At 35.5% G+C, this 24,640-nt stretch overlaps 9 protein-coding genes and 1 non-coding gene across 10 annotated transcripts; 3 read left to right on the forward strand and 7 right to left on the reverse strand.

The window, feature by feature from the left end:
• Positions 1–464: 464 nt before the first annotated feature.
• Positions 465–1,960, reverse strand: PHYBLDRAFT_167758 (hypothetical protein; the record flags this gene model as incomplete). Its single annotated transcript, XM_018435716.1, has 5 exons — positions 465–654; positions 1,146–1,217; positions 1,291–1,380; positions 1,685–1,739; positions 1,879–1,960. The coding sequence occupies 5 exons, from the start codon at positions 1,958–1,960 to the stop codon at positions 465–467; spliced, it is 489 nt and encodes a 162-aa protein (XP_018292385.1).
• Positions 1,961–2,155: 195 nt separating this feature from the next.
• PHYBLDRAFT_71392 (hypothetical protein) lies at positions 2,156–2,704 on the forward strand (the record flags this gene model as incomplete). The annotated part of the gene is made up of 2 exons (XM_018442462.1): positions 2,156–2,605; positions 2,678–2,704. The coding sequence occupies 2 exons, from the start codon at positions 2,156–2,158 to the stop codon at positions 2,702–2,704; spliced, it is 477 nt and encodes a 158-aa protein (XP_018292386.1).
• A 4,664-nt stretch (positions 2,705–7,368) lies between these two features.
• PHYBLDRAFT_167761 (hypothetical protein) lies at positions 7,369–10,208 on the reverse strand (the record flags this gene model as incomplete). The annotated part of the gene is made up of 6 exons (XM_018435717.1): positions 7,369–7,662; positions 7,819–8,208; positions 8,293–8,613; positions 9,178–9,641; positions 9,698–9,823; positions 10,148–10,208. The coding sequence occupies 6 exons, from the start codon at positions 10,206–10,208 to the stop codon at positions 7,369–7,371; spliced, it is 1,656 nt and encodes a 551-aa protein (XP_018292387.1).
• Positions 10,209–11,715: 1,507 nt separating this feature from the next.
• Positions 11,716–12,767, reverse strand: PHYBLDRAFT_71390 (hypothetical protein; the record flags this gene model as incomplete). Its single annotated transcript, XM_018442461.1, has 3 exons — positions 11,716–11,828; positions 12,245–12,477; positions 12,643–12,767. 3 exons carry the CDS (start codon positions 12,765–12,767, stop codon positions 11,716–11,718), a joined length of 471 nt encoding a protein of 156 aa, XP_018292388.1.
• Positions 12,394–12,466, reverse strand: PHYBLDRAFT_t122. Its single transcript has one exon. It is a non-coding gene; the product is annotated as a tRNA-Trp (tRNA).
• A 504-nt stretch (positions 12,768–13,271) lies between the features above and the next one.
• On the reverse strand, positions 13,272–14,127 carry PHYBLDRAFT_71389 (hypothetical protein; the record flags this gene model as incomplete). Its single annotated transcript, XM_018442460.1, has 3 exons — positions 13,272–13,300; positions 13,348–13,631; positions 14,012–14,127. 3 exons carry the CDS (start codon positions 14,125–14,127, stop codon positions 13,272–13,274), a joined length of 429 nt encoding a protein of 142 aa, XP_018292389.1.
• A 291-nt stretch (positions 14,128–14,418) lies between these two features.
• On the forward strand, positions 14,419–17,607 carry PHYBLDRAFT_167764 (hypothetical protein; the record flags this gene model as incomplete). Its single annotated transcript, XM_018435718.1, has 5 exons — positions 14,419–14,569; positions 14,633–14,773; positions 14,913–15,077; positions 15,149–15,601; positions 16,217–17,607. 5 exons carry the CDS (start codon positions 14,419–14,421, stop codon positions 17,605–17,607), a joined length of 2,301 nt encoding a protein of 766 aa, XP_018292390.1.
• Positions 17,608–17,674: 67 nt separating this feature from the next.
• PHYBLDRAFT_144799 (hypothetical protein) lies at positions 17,675–18,908 on the reverse strand (the record flags this gene model as incomplete). The annotated part of the gene is made up of 5 exons (XM_018431292.1): positions 17,675–17,833; positions 17,894–18,063; positions 18,181–18,430; positions 18,489–18,768; positions 18,844–18,908. 5 exons carry the CDS (start codon positions 18,906–18,908, stop codon positions 17,675–17,677), a joined length of 924 nt encoding a protein of 307 aa, XP_018292391.1.
• A 1,780-nt stretch (positions 18,909–20,688) lies between these two features.
• PHYBLDRAFT_71385 (hypothetical protein) lies at positions 20,689–21,105 on the reverse strand (the record flags this gene model as incomplete). Its single annotated transcript, XM_018442459.1, has 2 exons — positions 20,689–20,844; positions 20,899–21,105. The coding sequence occupies 2 exons, from the start codon at positions 21,103–21,105 to the stop codon at positions 20,689–20,691; spliced, it is 363 nt and encodes a 120-aa protein (XP_018292392.1).
• Positions 21,106–21,446: 341 nt separating this feature from the next.
• On the forward strand, positions 21,447–24,336 carry PHYBLDRAFT_144801 (hypothetical protein; the record flags this gene model as incomplete). Its single annotated transcript, XM_018431293.1, has 4 exons — positions 21,447–21,613; positions 21,725–21,794; positions 21,856–23,348; positions 23,412–24,336. 4 exons carry the CDS (start codon positions 21,447–21,449, stop codon positions 24,334–24,336), a joined length of 2,655 nt encoding a protein of 884 aa, XP_018292393.1.
• Positions 24,337–24,640: the final 304 nt, after the last annotated feature.

Here is a 24,640-nt window from a genome sequence, read left to right on the forward strand (position 1 = left end):
TTTCAGGTATTTCTTTTCTGTAGATAATTATTCTATTCAAACAGTATCAAACAGACCAGTAGAAGCAATAACGGATATTCAATAAATCAATACTATAAGATTGTTATAGTTCTAGAAACATTCTGCTCTTTCCAAATAAATACTATTATAAACTTTTACCAATAAAACAATTTCTGAAATTAAAATAAAAACGATTGAACTATGCTATGGTTCAGAATCCAAAGAATTGCTCAAGTATTGAATTTAATTAGATATAAAAGATAACAAAGAGATGTAATGTTGAACTACATTACTGTGTCAAGATCGAAAACACATATATTATTCACCTTTAAAGCTCCATATAAAACATATAAAAATAAAACCTTGGTTTCAAAAAACTCTTTTCAATATCCCAAGTCAGATCAACACACCAAAAGTGCTAAAGAACTATATTCCCGTCATTTTTATTTGACCCCACACATGTGTCACTGGAAAAATAGGGTAATTTCATCTGGATCAAATGTACCAAAAATGTAGATGATTGAGCCGATATCATCACAATTTTTGTGATATAGCATTTTGAGCAATGGTACGATATCATCTATGGTGCTGATGCGTATCATCATAACAACGGGTACACGAAAACCCAATGTAGAACGATTGTCAGTCCGCAAACTATGGAAACTGAATAAATATTGTAGTTACGCTTTACTCCTATCGAGTCTACCTCTTTATGTGTTATATTTTGAGGTCTATAAAGAGCTAGCGTCCCATATTATTATTTTTACCGGGTTTTTTTATTGGCTGCAGAAATGCTTTAAAAACTATCAAAGAGATGATTGTAGGTTTTTTACAATATAAAGAAATGATGATAGTTGGTTTTTTATACGTGCTCAAAGTGATGAAACTAGGTTTTTTATACACACAAAAGCAATGAAACTAGGTTTTTTTACAATGGAAAAGAGAAACAAAGCATGGGTAGATTTTTATAAACAAGCCTCTTTGGTTTGTTTATTTATTTTACTTTTATTTATTTATTTTTTGGAAAAACATTGGGTTATACATTTTTTGTTCAATTTTGTTTTATTTGATAGGAAAATCTTTTCTAGATAAAAATCCTAATTTCGCGACAGTTTTGATACTATAGCTATTATAATTGCTAATACTTCTTGCTCGCTATATATAATTTAAAGCCTTCCGGGAGTAGACATGGAATACATACTTTAATAGCGGGAATGCTATTAAAAAATGATTAATAGAAAAGAAGAATTAGTAAATGATTTAAATTGAAATTTCTTCATAAATACTTACAAGGCGGAGAAGACTTGACATAAAATTGATATAAACATGTTCTTCAGAATTATCAAGACAATACCAGTAGTCTTTGAATAGAGATACATTCTAAAAATGAATAATTATTAATATTGTGCGTAGTAAAGGCGTATTTATTAAATATATTGTAGTTAACTTACCAAATATTACTGATTATACGTCTTCGTGCATAATATTAGACATAACTAATAAATCATAATAAAAATAAATATATATCTATGAGGAAGACAAAAGAATAATTTGAATTTTTTTTAAGAAAAAAACTTACCATCATGTTCGATTAAGAGATGATGAGACTCAATGGAAATGAGTAGCAATGGCTAGACAAACAATATGATGAGTAACAAAGATCTGTAAGATAATGATATCTTACCTTGATATATCAGACAGAGTATAGTCAAACAAAGAGACACATATTTGGTATCGAGCTATAAAAGAAAGAAAGAAAATTGTAAGTGAAATTGTAAAAACATAAGCAAAAGAGAAACAAAGAAAATATCAATAATAAATGTTGTTAAAAGAAAAAAAAAGGAAAAAAAAAAGACTTGTCTTAAAATCCAGTTTGACCCTGACAAAATGCGGGCTGTAAAAAGTAATACTCCAAAAGAAGATGACCACCGTCATCTTGAAATACTACTTTGTGCCTCATTGAGTTAGAAAAGAAGTTGTCTAAATGTGGATCAAGCGGTTGGGAGATGTGCTTAAATATCAAATGAAAGGTAGAGAGTTAATCTGCACCACTTATCCTCTTTACTAGTATGTGAATTTTAAATATGATATAACAAGTGTAGTGAATTGTACAATATTAGTTGAAAATTATTAATATTTATTTTATTAACAGAAAATGACAAAGCGTATTCCTACTGCTCCCCGCCGACCCAACCTACGCATGAATGCTGTTCTTAATAGCACAATTGCAGGTGTTGTTGCTCCAATTGATACACCAACTCCAGAAGTAGCAGTTGACACAGCCCCTGAAGTTCAAGTCGCTGTGACCCCAATGGATCACGTCCTTACCTTGTTGGCAGCCAACAATGTGTCGATGCAATCCTTGCAAGAAAATGCAAAAGGAGTGACTGATGCAATAACTCATTTGAAGAATGGCCTGGATTTGTCCAACAAGACAAATGAATTTTTGAAGAACTCGGTCCTTCAGCTCATGACTGAAAATGCTGAAATAAAAAAGGCAATGACCAGCCAAAATTCCGTGATGCCTTCTGCTGTACCAGCGGATTCTTCTTCTTCCATGGATGATGATCTTGACCTTGGAGCGAAACATCATCCCTTGATTTCTGTAAGTAAATTGATAATAATAACATTACTGATTAATATATCTAATACTGTTTTTATAGCAACTTATCAATAGTTACATCAAGAAACCGAACTTTGTTAGCACAGACCCGCTCAAAGTTGCTGAGAATAATAATAGATCAGCATGGTCAATGACTGGCACGTATGGCAACAAGTACAACAAGACACTTGCACTGGCTCTCTTCAAGTACCTGAGACCTCAAAGATGTTGCACAAATGTGTCAAAGAGTGTCATTATGAATATAATAAAGAATCACTACCAAAATCAAGTGCGAGTCTTCCGGACCTCAGCAGAGAAGATTATGGTTAGAAATAAAGCTGGAAGAAGACGCAACAGAAAGAAGACCGTAAGTTTTAAAATAAAGTTAATTTACTATTGATTTAATGTTTTAATACAATACTCTTTGGTAGCTTCTTGACCGTCGTATTATCACGTAACAGACATACACAGAGGCTATTCATGAGGGCATGAATCGATATGATTGCGGAAATATTCTTTCTATTGACGTGATGTCTGATGGCGAGTCGGATGGAGATAACAAAGTGCGGGCATATCGTCCCAGCTGGAGAACTGATGAGGTAATGTTAAACATCTATTTATGTTTTAAAGAAAATAATAATACTTTATTAATACTATTTATTCTTTAAACCAGCTCCAGACGTTTATTAGTACTATTGATGAACTTACTGTTATCCGTTTGAAGAAAAATTCAGAAAGCTTGAAAAAGCGCATCCCTTATGAGAAAGAAGTGAGCATTCCCGAGAATTTGGCAGTCACTTTACCAGATTGGTGCTTTTCAAAATAAATCATTTTTTTCTTGCCAACTATTTTAGAGTCTTTTTTCTACTTGTTTATGTTTACGGATTAGCATGATGTATACAGATGTATGTATAGCATGCCAAGTACAAACAAAAATTTATAGAAATAATAAAAAATAAACGTGCAGCTATATATATTAGTCTGTATTAATTAATATTTCTTTTTTATACGTGTTTTATTTTTGTATTTGAATCTAAATATATATTTTTCGTGGCAAAGGAACTACACACATCTGAACTTCGCCTTCTAGACCAAGGTGCTCGCCTACTGCGACTGGATAGCAGATTCTATGCACTGGGAGAATGCTGTTCATGCTGTCATCTTCGAACCCCACCTCATTCACCTCAACTCCTTCTCCTGCTCTGGGCTGAAGTAAAACTTCCTTGTACCATCATACATATGCAAATACATGCTGGCTCGCATGACCAGCAAACGAGTTTACAGCAGTATTGACAAAGAGGTACTGAATTTGGCCCGCGTATGGCTTGGTACTTCTACCATCACTTGTCTCAAACAAGGCTTGCATGAACGACCCATGCTGATTCTTCGTTTTGCTCTTGTAGATTTGCCCAAGAAGATTGATTGATTCAAACTTCTGTATCCGATTGTTAACAAAATTATCGGAATGACCAGCCTGACGGTAATGAACAAGAGTTTGATCATCGTATGTCTCGCGATAGTATTCCAACAAATGCTCATACTCGGATTCATCCATGGAAATCTCCCCCTTTAGAGCTAAAGAAAGTGCGGAAGGGGGCAAAGGCTCGTTTCCCTTGACGATATCAAAGTTGATCTCAGGAGAATCAAGAAAAGCATTGATATCGAATTGGATTGAGGTGGCAGTGGAAGTGGAAGTGGCTATGGAATTGGCAGTGGATGCAGTGAGCTCAAGGATGATCGCCGAATGCTCAGGTCGAATTATTGGCAAAGTTTGGCAAATAAGATCTCCCTGGTATGCTTCTTCAAGATACTTCTTCATATAGGTTCCCTCAAACCCGTCTTTTCTATTTGTCGCATAGTTTTTCAAGATACCATTGCATCTTTCGAAACTAAAAAGCCAATAGCCATAAACCGGGCCAAAGTTCAGTACAGTCTCTCGCAGATGAAGATGGAGATGCATGTTTGGCGAAAGGAATGGGGCTTTATACAACTTCTCGCACTCTCTGCAGAAAGCCTCCAAAGATTGATGGGCTTCATCAAGGTGAGCCATGGATATGCTTGGCATTGAGAGGTACTGGCATGCATTGACAAACGTTGTCCAGTTACCGAGATGAGCTTCAGGTAGACGACCACGCAGGAGAACAGGAGAGTACACCAAGCACCAAGACTTCCACTCGTCGGCCTTCATGAATGGGAAGCCACGCCCGATCTTTGTCCCTAATGGCGTGTAGTCCTCTGGCAGTACAAGCTTGTCAGCATCCAACTGCATTTCGGCCAAGTGTGCATCTGTGATGAGACCTGAAGATCTCCATTTCTCCATTATCCTCTTTGCTGTTCCGAGGTACAGGTTGTGCATCGGATCGATGACAGTGCACTCCACGAGGTTAAAGTAAACCAGGTCATGCAATTCTGACCATCAGACACCATTTTCCCTCTCCAATCTCTTTCTCTGTGCATCACTGCTGGCCATTCTCCACAACTCAGCATCACGGCGGTTTTCGGCATCAGTGCGAGGCACCCACTCAGAAAACACGAACCCAGAGTAGTTCACAGCATTGGAGTCTGGAAGGCGAGGGAACTGTCGGTTGCACTTATTGCATGCACATGTGCTTGAATGAGAGGTGAACCCACAAGTCTTACGGGCAGCAGGAATGTCGCAGGCAACAAGAAGAAGGGCAGCACGGACAAGAGCACCAGATGGGCACTGTACGGTAGGCATCACCACACCGCCATACAACTGGTTGAGTTCCGCGACAAGGGGTCGGAGGTAGTGATTGATCTCACTTGTCTTTGCTTCCTTGGGCCCTGGCATGAGACCAACGAGAACAACATTCTCCTTCTTGTACCGTTCCGATCTTGGCAAGTTGTTGATGCAAAGGTATATCGCACCACAGGAGTAAGTGACCCCATCGAAAGGTTGAAACCAATCGATGTTCATGGTAAGCATTATGGAGCGCTCATGATTCACAAACGGTAAACCATTGCTATCCTTCAGACTGTTCCACTTCGTACTGTCGTAAATGTCAAACATCATGCCTGGAACTTGCACTCTGATTCTCCAATGGTTGATGGTGTCTTCGAATCCAGGGCGGCAAAAAAGGATAGACAATGTTTTGATTATGGAGTTATACATGTAGATCTTTTTGGGGATAGTCAAGGCTCTTGATGTTGCAAAGAAAAGAGCGTTTCCACATTCTCTACCAGAGAGTCTCTCGAAATTACAGCACTCTGGAACAACATCGGACTCTTCGTATACTTTGTTACAATCGCCACATGCAACAAACCGCTGGACACCTCGAGTCACATCGCTGAGACCGGTCATAGAGTTGACACCGCTTATACTGAGGGGAAGACGGAAAGACTGTCCAAAGTGTGCCAATACTTCGTTAAGAAACTTTAACAGAACAGCACCACCAGAATTGACAACATATTTGGATATGAAGAAGGCAGCAAAAGAAGCAATGAAAGCATGAGTAGGATCGACTGGCATATTGGATGAAGAAAAGTGCTCTATTTGAAAAAAAATCAATACTTGTTGACTTTATTGATTTATATGTGCTTTTTGTACTAACCTCTAACATCATCAGATTCATTGTCAGAAATATCCAAAATGGTTGCTTCAATGACACCCTCATCTTCGCTTTCAGAATCAAACAAGGAATCAATGCCAAAAAGAGGTAAGTCTTCGGCTGTTTTGTTAGGTAAAAAAGAATCAAATTATTAGATATTATAAATGATTATAAAACTTTAATAAAAATACTATGCATACCTTCAACTTGATCTTCGGCATCAACATTGTATTCAAAGTCAATCTCCATGTCATTGTCATTCGACATTACTTCTATAACTGAGGCTATATTATATGAAAATAAATATTTAATTAAAATTGTCTCAATAATAATTTTCTTAAATTTGAACTTACAAGAAGATCCTGACTGATATTGTCTCACGATATCCTGTTGTGCATGTCTTCTGAGTGTTTGGGTAGACACCAAAACAAATCCCATGCAATTGGAAGAGCATTTAGAGCACTTGCATTCTGAATTGTTGTTGTTGTTTGACATATTGTGTGCGTGTGTTTTATTTTTTAAGTCTTTAGAATTGACAAGAATAGAAAATTGTTCAGGAACACAATTTAATATATATCTTTCCAAATTATACCAGCTTCCAAAATGACATAGTTTATTCCGGTTGTTAAAATGGGCAGTTCTCTAAACAGTAATTGATTGCCTCATTCTAAAATACAATAATACACGCTTTTGTTAAAACATGTCGTCATGTACATTTTATTGGCTGTAGAGCATATACAACAAAAATATTTGTAGTAATATCACGACCATTAACCTCATCATACTTATAAATAAATATTACAACAATAAAAAGCTTTATTATCTCACTCAAAAGATATCATTTGGTTTAAGTTTCCTACAACTATTGACTCTGCGACATGGCTACAAGTCCCAAAAAGAAATCTCGCAGACATTTTTTACAAAAAAGAGTAAACTCGTTTTTTTATCCAATAAAACAGACCGAGCATTATCATCGCCGTCGAAAATAAAAAAGACAAAAGTGATGGAAATTTAAGCTACCACTCCACAAATAATAGTACCCTACGCCATAGATGAAATTACCCTATTTTTCCAGTGTGTATAGCTGGTCATGGCACATGGTGCTAAGATGAACTTGTTATATGATGATATGTATCTGGACTCAATCTTAAACCCCGTCTTGACACCTGAGTAACTACGTCTTTACACATACATATGTCAGGTCATTTTTCCAGTGTACTCTATTTGATCAGGGAATTCAGATACATTGTCATTTGTTCTCCCAAGAAACAAAACCCTCACAAAAGACTCGCACTTCTTCTTTTCACTGCTGCAGTATTCTTGCCCCAGCAACGGAATCTTCTTCACCTTTTGAATCCAATTGTTCACAAACACATCCTCACCAATTGGGATTTTCCCTACCACACAGAAGGAAACACTTGTACTCTGGTAAGCCTTGACATAGAATTCAAATAACCACTGATAGTGATCATCCTTCATCATAGTCAAAGGCTGCAGTTTGATTGGCAAAGTGGTTGGGGGCAAGGTCTCACTTCCGGTGACATTGTATCATGGATTTGTGGCAGCTTGCAGAAACATTGGAAGGTTGAATGCTAGTATGGGTGGATGACCATTCTCCAGGCAAGGGAGGGACGAGAGAGCAGATACCAATGTAACTTGGGCAATGCTCTCAAGAAACTGTATCATTGGTGGCAAAAGGTTGGTGGAATATGCATGTAGAAAAGTGCTGATAAATGTCTTTTCCAGAAATACTCTCATGAATGTAACCTCAAAACCATTTCGGCAGTTTGTCTTTATGTTCTTCAACTTGCTGTTGTATCTCTCAAAGCTATACAACCAGAATGCATACACTGGACCAAAGTCAAGCATCGACTCATGCAAGTGCATATGCAAATGCATATTTGGCGTGATGCTACTCTTTCCATAAAGAATCTTGCATTCTTTTCCAAATTCTCCAAGGAGCTGGTGTGCACTGTCAATTTCTGAGTATGTGACTAATGGACCAGTCAACTTTTGGCATGCCTTGACAAAGAGAGTCTAGTTTTTGAAGTCTTTTTCAGGCAAAGCGTCTTTGAGTATTATCAGCAAATATATGAGACACCATGATTGCCACTCGTCTACCTTTATATATGGGAAGCCCGATTCGATTTTTGCAGACAAAACAGTATACCCAGAAGGAACAATAATATCATCAGCAAGGCGTTGCATGCGGACAAGAACAGCAGCAGGGAGATAGCCAAGGTCTTTCCAAACACTGATCATATGCTTTGCTGTCCCAAGAAACAAATTGTGCATGGGATCAACAATTATGCACCAAACGGGATCAAAGTAATGCAAATGATGCGACTCGGAAAACCGCATGCCATTTTGCTTCTCAAAATCTGCTCTTTCTGCATTTGATTCTGCACAAGCCCACATATCGGCGTATATGGCATTCATCTCCTTTGTTCTTGGCACCCAGCTTTCATTGTCAAACCCAGAGTAATCGATCTTACTTGATCTAGCAATCACAGAGAAGTGACGCTCGCATTTATGACAGGCATTAGTGCTTGCATGCCCTGTAAATCCAGCAGTTTTTCTTGCAGCAGATATGTTGCAAGCAACATATATAAGAGCAGCGCGGACAACAGTACCATTGGGGAATGTGGCAGTCTTTACAGTTATACTGCCGTATAACTCTACCAGCTCGTCTACCAGAGGTTCCAGAAAGTTGTTCATCTGGTCGATCTTTGCTTCCTTTGGACCAGGCATGACACCAACAAGGATAATGTTCTCCGGCTTCATTCTTTCTTCCATGGGCAGGTTGTTCATTGACAGATACAAGGCCCCACTTGCATGTGTACAGTCTTCAAATGGTTGAAACCAATTCACATTCAATGTCAGCATCAAGGAATGGTCATGATTAACAAAAGGCTCATTGTCTTCGTCAAGGAGCTCACTCCACATTGCACCATCATATATGTCTAACAAGGTACTGTTAATTGTCTCCCTTGATTTCCATTGAACGATTTGACACTTAAACCCAGGTTTGGCAAAATGCTGTGCAATGGAATTCTTGAGGAAGTTATACAGAAAAACCATGAGAGGGATGGGGTGATCAACTTCTGGGTCAAAGAAAAGAGGGTTTACGCAGTATGCTGGTGGTGTAGTTGTGTATTTTTCGAATGTGCAATTTGGTTGGTGATTGCCTGGTAAGTAAATTGCAAAACACTTATTGCAGATGGTGTATTTGACAATGCTTTGTGTCATAAAATTGAATCTGGTCATAGTCTTTAACACATCAACGGTGAGTGTGAGATCAGTATTCTTATCAAAGGCAACAAGAAAATGGCGGAAGAATTTCAGCATAGCAGTTCCACCTGCTTGGACCAAGTAAAACACCTGAAAGATAACGTCAAATAGAGCCATGAATTGGCTTGTTTGATACATTTTATGAATTTTCAAAGAAGCAACTACAAAGGCAAGTATTTCTGTTAATTATTTGTAACACAATTTATGTATATTTCTTTTTTAAATATATGCATACCAGAAGCAACCATGTCTTCAAAATTTTTAACACTGGCAACCTCAACTTTGCTCTCATCTTCAGACTCATCACTTGAATCAGAATCGTCATTGTCAGAAGCCAATGATGTTGCCTCAACATCAGACTCTTTGAATTAAAAAATCTTGTCTTCTCTCAAAAAAGATACACTCTGTACAGTAGTTTCGGCTGATACAATAGAATAATTGTCTTCATCTATAGTAAAAACAGACTATTAGCTATCTAAATTATGATTTATTAAAAATACATTTTATACTCACAGTCAATTGATATATCAGATATATCTCCTATCTCAATGTCTGTCTCTTCTTTGACAACTTCTGTATTAACTGACAATTAACAAAAAAAGAATATCAGATTACAATTTATCCAGTAATGTGCATACTACTCAAATGTCATTTACCTCAATTTTTTGGGCCAATGTCTAATAACTTATCAGCATTGTTATGACACTTAAAGGTCTGTGCATTTTGCAAAATTCCGCCAATTGCATTTTTGGTACATGATAAACATGTACACATAACAGTATAGGTTTTAGTTGTAGAATTCATAACAGTAAGAATAATATTAATAACAATAAAATAATAAAGAAGTGTATACTATATTTTGTTTTTATCTTTTATATGCCTTTTATTTTTGTCATTAATAATGAGTTGATATATCTTGTTTACTATGTCATTGACTGCATTGAGCTTACTGTCCCTATTAGTAAAAATTACAAATGGATTTTGATACAGCAATCTTTTCTTAAAAAAAGTGTGCCTGATTATTAATGGGGGCTTCAATTTAATAATCACTGATATAATGGCGTAGTTTTTCTCTTTGGCGTTTTTTTAATATGACATCAATTCTTGCTCATTTTGGCAAGTGGCCTTTTTTGGATTTTCTTTTTTTTGTATTTTTTTATGACATCAATTCTTGCTCTTTTTTTCAATTTTTTTTTGATATACTTTCTTATTAAAAATAAGTCATATATCATACATTATTATATTCTAATAAAAATTGATATTTTTTGTGATGCAATAAAAATATTATTGAGTCTAAATTAGGTGCATCTGTAACAACAAGTTTTTCCTTCTAGAAAAATAATTAAATAATACATTTAACATTTAATATTTTATTTTTATTTTTTATTTTTCTGCCAAGTTAATCGAAACATATATTTTTTAAGACAATTGTGCAATTGATTGTCTAATTAATAAATATTTATATTTGTATCTGTGTTTATTTAATATAATCAGAAAAAATTGCGAATTCACATCTCAAGAAAAAAATATATTGAAAAATGATGGTGTTTGAAATATTTTTCCAAATTTTGTCAAAATTCAAAAAAATAAAATTCAACCAAATTCACCCTCCTTTTGCAGTGGTAGTGTCTAGTAATATTGTCAGAGTTGACATCAGTAAACAAAATCGGTAGTTATAAGCAACCAGTAAGAGTTAACTTTTGAGAATAAAAGAGCTTGACTTTGCTAATTAGTTTTTATATATGTTTTAGATGTTTAAGATGGTGAATATACTTATAGAAGATATTACTGGACAACAGACATCTAAGACATATTATCATAGCTATTCTTTTAGCCAGAAATCAATTATCATTTTGTATAAATAGTCAAGAAATATATTTAATAAAAAGCATCATGATTCTTACCAAAAAAACTATTCTTAAAAACTTGACGATCCCCAGTGCTATTGATTCTGCGACTTAGCTACAAGTGTCAGAAAAGAAAACCAGATCAAGACTTAACAATATTAAAAATTATTATAAACTGATTACAAATTTCTAAAATTACAAACTGATAAATAATCATTCTAATTCCTGCTTCTTTTGTAATAACAAGTCACTAGAACTTGTATCACAAATGTCAAGTCTTGATCTGGTATTTCTTTTCTGGCACTTGTAACTAAGTCGCAGAATTAATACTACTGGGGATCATTAAGTTTTTAAGAATAGTTTTTAGATAAGAATAAAGATGATTTTTATTAAATGTAATTCTTGACTATTTATACAAAACAATTGTTGTTTTCTGGCTAAAAGAATAGCTGCGATAATATGTCTTAGATGCTTGTTGTCCAGTAATATCTCCACAAGTATATTCCTCATCTCCAACATCTAAAACATAGACAAAAAACCAATTGGCAAAGTCAAGATCTTTTATCCTAAAAAGTCAACTGTTACTGGTTGCTTGTAACTTCCGATTTTGATCACTGATTTCAACTCTGACACAAAAATTAAGCACGACAATAGTGTTGGACATTATTTTGATGAATCTGAGAAATTGGGATAATTGACCGCAGCAGTTCTGTATGTCAAAGATACCTCATAGATAACGAACCGCAGTAATGTCTTGTAAAGATTAACCACAGTAACATCTTCTGAGCATCAACCGCAGTAAAAGGACTTCTCTTGTAATTAAATAGAGTATAATAGTTTACTGCAGATAATGCGCAGTATTAGTTTAGAAAACTATATAAGACAATTCAATTCCTATCAATAAAAAGCACCTTTTATTCTCTCTTCGATTTTACATATACTCTCCGATCCCCAGTGGGTTTGACCTTTTGACTTTGCTATAGTAAAAGGAAGACCATCCCAGATCAGGAACGACAATAGCATTGAAATAACAACCCAGATGAAAAACAATAAAACAACACACCACAACAAAAATGAGGAAAAATGAGGGACGAGCGACTCGAACGCCCAACCTTCAGATCTGGAGTCTGACGCACTACCATTTGTGCTAGCCCCCCGCAGTTGCTTACTAGATGCAGTAAATAAAAATCTGTACGTTTTATAAAAAGATCGCGAGTTCAACCCCTGGAAGCTACACATTTATCTGGGTCTGTACACCTGGTTCCCTCCTTTGCTCTTGCTGTCATGGTGTTGTATTATAGGCGCTAATGCCTGAGTGCAGCCGTCGTCCTACTGTCCTTCCTGTCTCCGCAAGCCATTGGTTCTTCTGTCTCCTGTCCCATTGAGCTTTATGCTGTTTTCGTCTGGTTTGGTTTGGTTCTGATGCCCTTTTCTGATGCAATTTATGATGCCTGTCATGAGCTTAATGCACTACGGGAAAAAAAGTGGTCTTTTTGCTGGTCTTTTAGGTGGTATTTTAGGTGGTCTTTTGGGCGGCAGTTTTGGTAAAACCAGCAAAAAGACCATCCCTATTTTTGGAAATATAATTAGATCTCCATTGACTGATGGATGTTAGGTTTTATTCATATCCCGATATTTAAATTTATGTATTATTCTTCTCGTTCTATTGGTAGAAAGAAAATAAAAAAGAGCTTTCTTATTGGTATAGATGGAAAAAAAGAATCTTTGTATTGTCACTCATAAAATACTTTCATTATACTGCTACTTTTAATTGGATAATATAAACTTTATTGCAGTATGCACATTGATAGTATTGGTCATTTAAACAAAAGCATTCTCTCAATTGGTTCTCATATATATATTCTGATTCATTCACAGTTTTAATTGGGCAAAAAAAAATTATTTCATAGAAGATCATTATTTAAAAATGTTTTTATTGGTTGTTATAATAGAAATAATATTTTATTCATGAATCGTACTGGCTAAAATTCCTTCAGATTATTACATATTCTCACATTAATTACACAATTTATTGTACCTACCAGATATGAACTTACCAGAGTATTCTCGCTTCTTACACCCTCCTCAGAGCTGGCTAACCCTTGCAATTGATGCCCAGTTTCTGTGGCATCTGGTAAAATCGATTCCATTGTCTCTGAGTATGATGGAATGATTGATACACAGCCTGTTTTTATCCTCTTGAGGAAGCAATGACCAGTCAGGGTTTGTTCCAAGATCCTGAACAGATGGAAGAGCTGCCAGTTGATCACATATGACCTTGGTACACACTGCAAAAGACTGCTGATTTTAGTTCCTGAAAACCTGCAAAAATTTTACTACAATTTTCGATTTTTAATTTTTTCAAATAATTTCTATTTTTTTCTGTTGTGATTTCAGATCGCTCTTTTTTAGCTGTAAAATCACACTACCATCATTTTTTTGACCATAAAATTACAAAATTGGGGTTTTTTTTTATATTATACACTTCTTTGATATAATTCTAAATTACATTGAAAAAGTACTTATACAAAAGTTAATATAATATTTAATAAAAATTATATATATTCTTAAGGTTTCACTTTTTCTATTTCAAAATAAATCATTTAAATATTTTTTATGTATTATAAATGTGAATATAAAAACAAATATTTAATCCATATATTCCAAGGGAACGAGACAAAAGGTTGTGATTTCATTTTTACTGTGGCAATATTTTTGCGTGATTTTTCCCTTTGATATATGGAACTAAAATATCAGATTTTTTTATTTCACATGTTGTGAGAGGCGAATGTTCCATTTTTGGATTATTTTTCGTCATGGTCGAATCATCGTCATATCAAATATTATAATTCTAAAAAAAGACTTTTAAAAAAAATTGCGTACACTTTTAGTAATGTGCACAGTATTTGACTTGGTTAATGACTTAACAATATATGAGTATAATTATAATGATATGTGCGGTAGATGTATCAAAGAATTACTTGGCATACTATAGTCATGGCATGGAGCAGTATTTTATCTATTTATAATTTTTTTTTTGGTATATAAAGACCTTGATCAAGATCTCTTAAAATCTATATAATTTTTTTTATAATTTAAAACAATCGACATGTCCAATAATCAAAAGAAAGACAGTTATGTTATCTGCAAATGTCCAGACTGTACAAAGTTGGATAGCTGTGGAAAGAAACAGAAAAGACAAAATGCACAACGACACTATGAGAAACATATAGTGCCTGTTGCCAAAGACGATGCAATGGGTAAATAACAAGAATAACTTGAGCTGTACATGTAAAATTAATATAAATTAATTCATAAAATAGATGTTCCTGAAGAACATTTTGACGACATGGAAGTAGATAGTATTGACAGTGACAATGACAATGATTATGATTACAAGAACGAAGGCGAAGGCGAATATGAAGACAAAAATGAAGAACAAAACATTGAATTTGATCAAGAAGGTAAGAAAATAAAATAAAATAAATGAACAAAATAATAATTGAAACTGATATATATTTTTTTTATTTTTTATTTTTTATATGATTATAATTGTAATTATATTTTTATTTCTACATCTTTATAACAATTATTCCTTTCCAGTTGACTTACCTTTGTCCCAAGAAGAGTCCATCTTTACTGTCAAAGATACAATTACAGGAGCATTTGTGGTTGATGGCGATGAGATTGAAGAAGGTGATACCAGTTTTGATTTTGAACAAGAAGAAAACTTTGATGAGACCAGTGGGACCTCGATAGTAGAATCAGGTATGAATTAATACGGTATAGACAATTAATCAATATATTAATTTAAACTAACTTAACCTTTGTCTTCATAGTTCGTCCTTCGTCTTTTGATAACATGCCCTTGTATATCCGCTTTGTTGCAGTATTCATTGTCATATTTCACTTGATCTTTTTGGTGGAAAGCGGTGAATCGATTCTCATTGAATTTTGTAATACTCTACTGTCTCTCTGTGATATGTCTGGCGCCCTTCCACTGACGATCAATAGCTTGAAGCATAAGACAGGATTTAACATGGCAACAGACAGAATGACAGTATACATTGCATGCTCACAATGTCATTCGATTTATCCTCCGGAAACAAGTCAAAGAGTCTGTACATTTAAGAAATTCTCTCAATCCGCCATTTGCAACAACAATCTCTTTAAAGTGTCAACCGGAAATCGTTCTCTTCCAGCAATGATATATCCATTCAACTCTCTGAAGTACGCCTTGCAACAAAAATTCTCCAAGCCAGATTTCGTGTCCAAGATCAATTTGTGGAGAAGTCGTCAAATAATTGAAAACACCAAACTTGACATTTTCGATGGTGCAGTTTGGAGTGATATTAAAGACATCAATGGCAGACGGTTTGTTGATGATAGCCGATCTTTAATGTTGACTCTGAATATCGATTGGTTTCAGCCATTTGATGGACGAACACATTCCAGTGGTGCGATATATCTCTCTATCAACAATCTCCCACGGAGTGAACGCCTTAAGTCTGAAAATGTCATTCTTGTTGGTATGATGCCTGGGCCGAAGGAAGCAAGCACTGACAGCATGAATCATTACTTGAAGCCGCTTGTTGACGAATTGTTGGAGATGTACATTGGTGTAGAAATGACAGACTCACAAAATAGAAAGATTGTTGCTCGTGCTGCATTGATGTGTGTTGCCTGTGATATCCCTGCCGCTCGCAAAACCTCTGGATTTACTGGCCACATGAGCACATGCGCCTGTCACAAATGTCAATGACAATTCACAACTATAAAGAAGACCAGCAAGCTTGACTACTCTGGATTCAAGTATAGCAATTGGGTGAGACGCACGAAGACAATGAATCTGGAGCACGTTGTCAGCTGGGCAAATGCATTGAACAATACTGAGTGAACACGCCTAGAAAAAGAAAACAGCACTCGGTGGTCAGAGCTTCATCGGTTATCTTACTTTGACCCAGTCCACTTTACAGTTATAGACCCGATGCATAACCTCTATCTTGGAACTGCAAAGCGAATGATTCAGATATGGCGCGAGTGTAACTACATCAATGAAAAGAATCAGTTAACTATGCAAGAGCTTGCCAATGGTATTGTTGTACCTTGTGGATATGCGCGTATAACAAAGAAGATTGCCGATGGGTTTTCATTCATGAAAGCTGACAAGTGGAAGTCGTGGTGCGTCATATACTCTCCATTTGTTCTGAAGCATGTGCTCCCAGCCAAGAATCTCGAAAACTGGATTTTGTTTGTTGACGCATGCCGCTTACTCACAAAACCTTCAATCAATGACAAAGAAATAGACGAAGCCCACAGTAAACTCCAATTGTTTTGTACAAGATTTCAGACACTGTATGGAAAATCGGCCGTGACACCGAATATGCATCTACATCTTCATCTTGGCGAGTGTGTTCATGACTTTGGGCCAATTTATGCTTTCTGGTTATTCAGTTTCAAGAGATACAATGGTTTGTTGAAGAATATCAAAACAAATCAAAAAGGCGGCTTCGAATCAACAATGATGAAGAGATTTTTGGAGAGAACATACATTGGCAGCTTCATACAATCTTTCGTCAACCATCTCCCCCAGTTCGCAATTGACTTTCTGCATCGCATTTCAAATAGTCAAGATCAATTAGCAGCATTGCATCCATCTTCTACTGCCAGTACCTTTTCTCTGTCTGACTTTGTTGAATATTCGTTAAACCCTCGTCATTCTGCTTTGGGTTGTGAGCCGTTGCCCCCTTCAGTGTTTCCGATTAAACTCAACCAAAGGATTACAATGTGCAAGGGACATTATGAATGTTTACTGGAGTTTTACAGACACGCGTATGGCAGTCACGATCTTTTTGGCCATTATTCAAACTGCGAGTCTAACCAGATTTTTGTCAATAACCGAATTGAGAAAATGAAACGGATATCTCTTCTTGGACAGGAATACTCTTCTGGATCTTATTTCCGCGCCTATTATCTTGAGAATAACAGTGAAGATAAAGCAGCGTTTCCTGGCCGTATACTGTATTTATTTCAACATTTGATAACTATCAACGAAACTGTCATCACCCATACTTTTGCGTTTGTTGAGTGGTACTCTAGTTATTCTTCGGGGAGTTACCAGCCAATGTTAAATGAAGGCATTGAGCTCTGGAATGAACCTTCTTCTGTACTTAATTATGAATGTATTATTCCAGTACATCGTTTATATTCACCAATCGCAATTGCTAAATATAGGTTTACTATAACTAGTGAATTTAAACGTTTAGTAATCCCTTTACCCCAAAAAATAGAAGCTTAAATAATATTAATAAAATACCACTTTGCACTCTTTTATCAATTTATTAGAAAATGTTTGATTTATTGTCTTATTGTTTCTTTGACCATGATGGCAGCTTGTTTGCCTTGGTCTTACTAAGCTGCTTATCTCTTATTCCTTTAAATTTATGCTCGAATGGATGGGTATTATTTTTCTTATCATGAGCTGCCTCATAATCCGCATCAAGTTCATCAACGAACCTATCTCCCTATATGTCAATGTAAGTATTATTACACACCATCCAAAAAAATAGTTTTTTGTACTATACCTCTTCGCTTCTCCAGCTTGGGCGGAATCTCCAAAAAAAACTCTTTTCTGAGGACGAATCCTGTTCCTCTTCTTCTCTTTCGTCATCACTCTCAAGGTCTGACATGTAATCAGCATGGAGAATACTGTCAACATTCTCTCCAAAGCTGTTCACAAAGTGTGCCCGATTGGCTTTCAAGGCAGATTATCTTCTTTCACACGACTATATATAAATATATAATATTTCTAATTTAATATCACATCTAGTATATTGTGTGCGTGTGTTTTTTACCTTTACACGTCACTGACAAAGACAGGCCCGTCGATTCTCTTCCTGCTTCTTTTCTCCTGTTTTTTTTTCTTGCAACTTTCTGTTGCCAATGTGCCGCACAATCTTAGTTCGAAGAGTTGGCAAGTCCACCTTTTTCCCCTCTTCTTGACGACGAAGGTAATCGGTAACAGACTTCAGAACGAGTCTGTTTCCCTCACTGTTTTTATTTTCATTGGTATTGTATTGGTCATACAATTTCTCTTCACTCAAATAATCGCGCAACAATTGCTATAATATGAATGTATATTAAATTCTATCTACATAAAAACATATTATGATTACTTACATCCAATGTTGGTTGACGTCCAGGCGACATGTCTTGCTCAACTGCATTACTAGCAGTGGTTTCAGCTTTCTCAGAAGATGTGTTCTTCAAAACAGTGTTTAAGACACCATTCATGGTATCAAGTTTCTCGTACACATCATGGATGTTACGAGTTCTACCCGACGAATCACCTTCAAGATTCAACTGAGCTCTCTTTAGTGCTAGTGGTCTTTGATTGCTCACTGTTCCCTGTGAGTGTTGCAACATTATCGTCCTTATATCATTGGTATTTCTTGGTGGGCTTTTTTTTGATTTTTATAAAAAACGAAAATAAAATTAATATAAGAAAATTGAAGACTGCCTGGTTTTAATCTACCTTCCCACAGAAGGTTCTTCACCAAAATCATTGTTAACTGAATTGTTATTGAGATTTCTTGACATTGTGAATAATAAGAATAGCTTGTTTTTTTTTAAATCCAAAGGGTCTATTTATATTATGTTTAATTTGGGCTTTAAGTTTTATTCTTTCTCAGAGAACACCATGATCTATTACGTAACAAGAACAGCTTTGAATGTTTCCACTCTTGTTGTGAGTATTTTATGTGTTTCTTTAATTTAATTTTCAATCCATGTTTTATTCTTATATTATGTATTAGTATTTGAATAATATGATTTTATACTATACTCTGTTTTTCATATGTATTAGCTGCTGGCATAGTGCAACTGCGTTTTCTTTCAATTCTAAGTTACAGACAAAAATTATTTTTTGATTTATTTATTTTTAAAAAAAACCCCAAATTCGTATTTAATAGAATAACCGCGCCCCTCTTTTTTATTTTCTCTTTCTTTAACCTGCTCTTCTCATTTTGTCTCTTTTTATATGTCTTGGTAAGCTTACTCTTAAGATCTCAACTTTTATTAATACTTTTGGCTTTTAGAATCATCTTAATATATATTAGATAAACAATACACTCAACAAGCATTCAAAACAGTGCAGGTAATAAACAATCTCCTAACTAAAATGAAACACCTTGCTGACTAAATATTTTTTATTTTTAAAATGATAGGGCTTCTATCCATTTTGTAATAAAAGATATTTTGCTCTTGACACTATATACTTTCTGGTATTGTCAGTCTATGAAAAGGTAATATATATATAACTCAACTTAAATAATGTAACTTATCAATTCTTCTTCTCAGATAAATATGTCACGCCTTTTTTTCAAGTCATACTGGTTTGCCCCCTTTTGCAAACGCGTGTCTATAATATGTAAGTAATTCAAGTGTCTTTACAATCAAAGCGTACATATTAATAAAGTTGTTTATTTTATTTCTTGCTTTTTATTTAAAAGAAAATATCAATCAAACGGATTTTTATTCTATCGCAAGATTTGTTATGAACCCCCATAAATGATCTAGTAAGTATGTTATTTCATTTTATTTCATAAAGAAACCTGTATTAATACTTCTGTATCTTTTTTTGCTCTAAGCTAATGTAGTTCCAAACAAACATATTCTCCAAGAAAATACCAAGGATTTCATTTTCAGTTAAAGAAGTGTAAAACCAAAAAACGCGCCGAATACATGAAACCGATAAGGTAGGGAAGTATAGTATAAGTTAGGTCATCCAATGTATTCAAGCCGTCCAATAAATGAAAGTATAACATGTATACAAGTCGTACTATTCGGATACACACTTTTAAAGAAGTATTAGTGGTCCATATTAAATAGCTAAATATATTTTCCAACCATTCAAAAATCAATAAAAACCATTTTTTCCATGAGATTCTATTTCAAATGCGTCATCTCTTGATGATGTCAACAAGATCTATTTAAGTTTTTTTTTACAATCATTCATTTGAATGCTGGTTCCTGTCAGATTTCAGACTGATTCTAGGTTGATTTTAGTGAGGTCTATCCAATAATATCATGTAATTAAAGCAAATAAAATTTTTTAAGAGGTAGAGAGTTCAAAGCCAATTCTATAACAAGTAGGATTTAGGTACGGTTTGAAGTTATGGGTGAATATATAACCAGAATTACAGACAATTATAACATTTCAAGAAAAGGGGGAATTATAACTCTCAATTTATCTATTGATTTTAGTATCTATAATCTCATCATTTGGTTAACTAAATGAACCAATTTTTGTAACAAATACCGAACTATAATTGAACATAAACCACTGATTTTTGGAGGATTTAAACAAAAATTAAGCTACTTAAATCGGTTGTCTTTTGCAGTGACATGTGTTAACAATTCTCTTGGTTTCCTCAGTCAATTCTATTCTAAGATCGTCTGTTATCATCTTGTATATATGCTTTAAAGTTATATCGTTGATTTTTGATACGGATCTTGGAATGATGCCAGTAAGAGTCTATTATGTTTGACATTAATTGAAAGGACTTTAGTTGTTATAGTATTTGCTTACACTGGTAGAGGTTACAATAGTTCTATCTGGAAATTCCCAATCTTTAAATTCATTATAAAAACTTGTCATTTGAAGTTGCATTGCATCTTGTTTTTTTTCTAATGCTTCTTGATGGCCTAGCAATGCTTCTTGACCACTCTTTAGGGAAATAAGTGCAGCTTGTATTCCTTGAAGCAACTGAATCACTGTATTGTCTGTATTGTTCATAATTGTAAAAAAAATCAGTTACATGTTTGTTATAGAAAAAGAAAGAAAGAGAAATTTTTTACCAGAAACTATTATTAGTTTCAAATCTTTAGCTTCAATTTTTTAGCTTCAAATTATTAGTTTCAAATTATTTGTACAAATCTATTGGTTACTCCTGAAGAAACATTGATCTAGTAACTTCACTGATGACATACAGATACTTCTTTAAGATCCCGAGCATATATTCAGAATGCATATAACATCATTGTCTTTATATAATTAAGTATAAAGCTATACATTCAGAAAGTAATTAATTCTATTCTTACTTATATAACAAAGTTTTTTTTTTACCTACCTCAAACATGTCCAAAATTACAAAAGCCCCTCGTTACCAATGCCGTACTTGCAAGTCGACCTTTAATAACAGTCGAACATATAAAAGATGTCTCGAACGATGCATGACAAATAGGGCAGAATTACTTGCCAATGATGAAGTTTCCCAAACTGTCTCTCTTCCTGATCAAAGCCAGTTTACATCAGCAATGGTTCCTAACTTGGCTTTTGGATAAGCTTATCAAAAGCAAAAACATAAAACGATAGAAAGTATATTAATTAGCTGTATACTTTGATAAACAAACAGAGAAAACATCAACACACGCAGTAGTGAAGATATGGATATCATTGACAGTACTGAAGATGATGAGTCCATGGTGAGATACATAAATACATATATTATGATAATCATACTTATTGTTGTTTATCTTACTATAGTACAATTTTGGAGAAGAATGCGAGAATGTCATTGACAAAATTGAAGGCACCACACCCTCGCTAGTCTTTGATTTTAGCCAGTCTCTTCCTGTTCCCAGCAACGATGATAAAAAGAATCTCGCGTTCATGCAGTTGATCCAAGAGTTCGGAATTTCTCGTCGAGCCCATGAAAAGATTGTAGAACACTTCAACCAGATCCTTGATTGTTCTATCAATATTACGTACCGAGCATGCAGCCCACACCTTGGAAACAAGCTTCTTGAGCGCTTCTTGGGTATCAAAGCAGACGGATACGACATTTGCATCAGAGGTTGTATGCAGTTCAACAACAAGAATGATATCGCATGCGTAAAATGCGGTGAAGCAAGATACAAAAATGGCCAAACTAGCGAAAGTGACACCAGAGTTCCTGTGAGATCGATCGTACAGCTTCCTTTGGCCAGACAGCTTGCTTTGTGCTTGGCTGATAACAAGACCAGGACTGAAATGCTCTATCGTCATAACCACCAATCCAGCCAAGATGGGCAGAAAGCAGATGTTTTTGATGGTCATGTATACCAATCTATGAAGCATCTGTTTTCTGGTGAAAACGATATTGCGATTTCGTTGTCCATGGACAGGTTCAACCCACACAATGTACCTGGATCAGTAACCATTGTTCATGCAACTGTCTTGAACTTGAATCCGACGATCCGTTATGAGAAAAACAGGATGATCCAAATAGCAATGCTTCCTGGTTGCACTGGTCCCAGTGACATCTGGTCTTTTCTTGAGCCAACGCTGAGAGATCTCCGTTTGCTCCAGACAGAAGGCATGGAAGTAAAGACACCGCCGACAACGATCAGGGCAAAGGTACATGTCCTCATGGACACTGGCAATATTCCAGCTCTGGCAAAGCTGGCATGCCATGTTGGCCACACGAGTAAGAATGGCTGTCATATTTGTCACGTAGTGGACCAAACTCCTAAACATGGCCAGTACTTCCGCATGTTGCCTGGAACCCAGACGCGCTCACTGGAGAGTTTCAGAAACTACAATCTGGCAAGCAGTGCAGACAGAAAGGGGCTCAATGGTCAGTCACCATTAGCCTCAATGGAAACATTCTCTGGCCCGTTTTTTTTCGCGTTAGACGAGATGCATGGTCTGTGCCACGGAATCAGTAAACAGATATGGGGACTTGTACGCGGAAAGTATGGAATCAAGCATTCTCTATGTCTTTCTCTTGCCGCTCAAAGGGAGATTGGTGCTGCAATGGTAGCCGCAAAATCCACAATCCCTACATTGTTGCATGGTGCCTGGAGAGACGTGACAAAGAATGCCAGTTTCTTTAGAGCTGTGGATTGGGCAGACTTTTTACTCTTTGTTGTCCCCACATTGGATGCAGAGCGTGTCCAGGACTTGGTTGCCCAAAATGTATTACTTGGCCTGGTTCAAACATGCAATTTACTCATGAGCTGGGAGTTATCAACAGAGGATCAAACCTCGATAAGAAGGTATGTTTAATGCCATATTTTATTTCATTTTTCATAGTAATTTACTTTTACCTTTTTTCTTAGTAATCTTGTAGAATGGAACTTATTCCTAGAGAGTCTTCTTTCTACAGCAGATATTGACATTGGCGTGTTCACAATTAACCAGCACATTATTCAGCATTATCCTCAGATGATTGATCTATATGGCCCGCCAAGAGCATATAGCACACGATCCGTGGAAAGAGCCATTAGTGAGTACTTCAGGTCCATCAAGAGTAACTCCCAAGTCAGTGTCAATGCTGGAAACATCATGATCAGACTGGCGCAATCCCGGCGTGTAGCAGAACTGACAACCGTTGCAAACACAAAAACTCCACCAGCTAACCTTCTAGTTTACAGTGCATATACCGATGGGTGGCCTGTTACAGAAGGAGGTGATCCTGCCAATGCTGAGTGTGAGATTGAGTTCTGGGGGTCTTTGAAGAATTTAACAATTTTCAATAGCTTTGAAGATAGATCTCATCTTTCATTGCTTCTTAAAACGTTTCATGATTTGAAGGGAGAAGAATTTAGTATGCTTGAGCCTTCCATAAAGACAAGCCGCAAGGCCTATCTTAATGGTTGTGTTATTGACGCTGCATTCAACCAAAGTTCTACAAGAGAGGCATGTCATATTCATGTGCAGCTACAAGTGGACATGAACTCCAGAAGATCCCGCTCTTATCGTCCAGGATATAAGCATTTCTTCGGAAAGGTGGTTATATTCTTCCAACATGTACACAACTCGAAGAGATGGCCACTAGCTCTCATAACCATATATAGTGTGCATTTGGAAAATGGATTGCCTATTACATCTGTAGTAAAGCCGAAGACTATAGTGATTCATGCCAGTGACATTGTAGAGTTGGTTGGCTTGGTGCCATCAAATGTCAATGGTAGCCATTACATCATTTGGCCTAGCCTTAAACGTGGCCCAAAATTGACACTTGGTGCCTTAAGTGATATATAATTTGTTTTTTTTTTGTAATAAATTTTTCTTTTTTTTCAAATTGTCTTAACAAATTTTATCCAAGCAGCAGAAAGTTTAGATATTTTCTTTTTTTTTTATTTCTGACATCCAATATTTCTCAATTCCAATATATATTTACCAAAAATGTAAGATGTTTAATTAGAATGGACATTTGTCCTTCCTGAGATTTAATTTTAAGCGATTCATTTGCTTTTTATCAACCATTTCAAAGAACAAAGATTTTCTTGTTTCAACTTGGATTTTTGGTGATTTTTTGATTATTATAGGCCAAAAATGAAGTCAC

The sequence above is a fragment of the Phycomyces blakesleeanus genome, assembly GCF_001638985.1.
Source record: "Phycomyces blakesleeanus NRRL 1555(-) unplaced genomic scaffold PHYBLscaffold_9, whole genome shotgun sequence".
In the NCBI taxonomy this organism is placed as follows: domain Eukaryota; kingdom Fungi; phylum Mucoromycota; class Mucoromycetes; order Mucorales; family Phycomycetaceae; genus Phycomyces; species Phycomyces blakesleeanus.